Below are 1,730 nucleotides of genomic sequence, written 5' to 3' on the forward strand. Positions count from 1 at the left end.
CTCATATAGAGGAGGATCATCATCTAATTCTTCATCAGTTGATGCATCAACAGGACGTTCATTGTTTTCAGAGTTTGCTCTGTGATCTGTTTCATCAAAAGCTTGACTGTGACTTTCCTCATTTCGACGAAATTCGTTACATTCAATATGATCATTCAGATTTCTCTGAGTACTATAGTCCAATTCTCCATCCTCTCCCTCAACTACCTGGTGTTGTAGTTCCAACTTCTCATCATAATAAGAAGTATTTGCTTCATATACACTACCTGATGGACTAACCTCCATATTATCGCTTTGATTTTTCCTGGTTTATTTGCTCTAATTCTTCATCTTCTGAACTCATATTGTCTACCTCTACGATCTGGCGTTGTGGTTCCAACTCCTCTTCATCATAATCAGAGATATTTTCGTCACTATTACCTTCAGCTCCAGATGCACTACCTGATTGACTAACCTCCATATTATCGCTTTGATTTTCCTGGTTTATTTGCTCTAATTCTTCATCTTCTGAACTCATATTGTCTACCTCTACGATCTGGTGTTGTGGTTCCAACTCCTCTTCATCGTAATCAGAGATATTTTCGTCACTATTACCTTCAGCTCCAGATGCACTACCTGATTGACTAACCTCCATATTATCGCTTTGATTTTCCTGGTTTATTTGCTCTAATTCTTCATCTTCTGAACTCATATTGTCTACCTCTACGATCTGACGTTGTGGTTCCAACTCCTCTTCATCGTAATCAGAGATATTTTCGTCACTATTACCTTCAGCTCCAGATGCACTACCTGATTGACTAACCTCCATATTATCGCTTTGATTTTCCTGGTTTATTTGCTCTAATTCTTCATCTTCTGAACTCATATTGTCTACCTCTACGATCTGGCGTTGTGGTTCCAACTCCTCTTCATCGTAATCAGAGATATTTTCGTCACTATTACCTTCAGCTCCAGATGCACTACCTGATTGACTAACTTCCATATTATCGCTTTGATTTTCCTGGTTTATTTGCTCTAATTCTTCATCTTCTGAACTCATATTGTCTACCTCTACGATCTGGCGTTGTGGTTCCAACTCCTCCTCATCATAATCAGAGATATTTTCCTCACTATTATCTTCAGCTCTATATGCACTACCTGATGCACTAACCTCCATATTATCGCTTTGATTTTCCAGGTTCGTTTCTTCAGATTCTTTATTTCCACGGTTTAATTTGCACAATGTAAACATTGCAATCCGTTATTAATTGTTTTCACTCGAAACTATTTACTGTATTAATTGAAATATCCAGTATACTGTAATATTTGAAATATTTCCGTTCACTGAGTCTTTTGTTGGTAACCATTAATAGTGATACATGAAAATACTAAGTTTTTACCTGAATTTTTATTGCTCTCGACTATACCGAACGTTGACGAACCTTTACGGTATTTTATTGTATACAGTTCCTCAATGAACCCAAATCTTTATATATCTGTCGAAAAGTTTGTCACCAACAATTATGACGTGTAATCCCGCTATTTCTATATTTTCTTATAACGTAAACTACAACGATCATGAAACAAAAGAAATCATCATGGGTGGTAGTATTTGGGTAGAAAGTAGTGAAGTTTCTGTTGTGAATATTAGTGATATTTCCAAAGTTTTAGAACCGCAATTTATTAAAGTAGGATGGAAGGGTGACATACCTTGGATAGATGGTGGATCACAACTTTGTATGATGCAAAAA

General features: G+C 36.4%; 1 protein-coding gene across 1 annotated transcript; it reads right to left on the reverse strand.

The window, feature by feature from the left end:
• Positions 1-286: 286 nt before the first annotated feature.
• Positions 287-1,231, reverse strand: LOC118073429 (protein Ycf2-like). The gene has a single exon (XM_035093920.1). The coding sequence runs from the start codon at positions 1,229-1,231 to the stop codon at positions 287-289; it is 945 nt and encodes a 314-aa protein (XP_034949811.1).
• Positions 1,232-1,730: the final 499 nt, after the last annotated feature.

This window comes from Chelonus insularis, unplaced genomic scaffold (genome assembly GCF_013357705.1).
Source record: "Chelonus insularis isolate UGA/USDA-ARS -01 unplaced genomic scaffold, ASM1335770v1 scaffold_303_pilon, whole genome shotgun sequence".
Taxonomy (NCBI): Eukaryota; Metazoa; Arthropoda; class Insecta; order Hymenoptera; family Braconidae; genus Chelonus; species Chelonus insularis.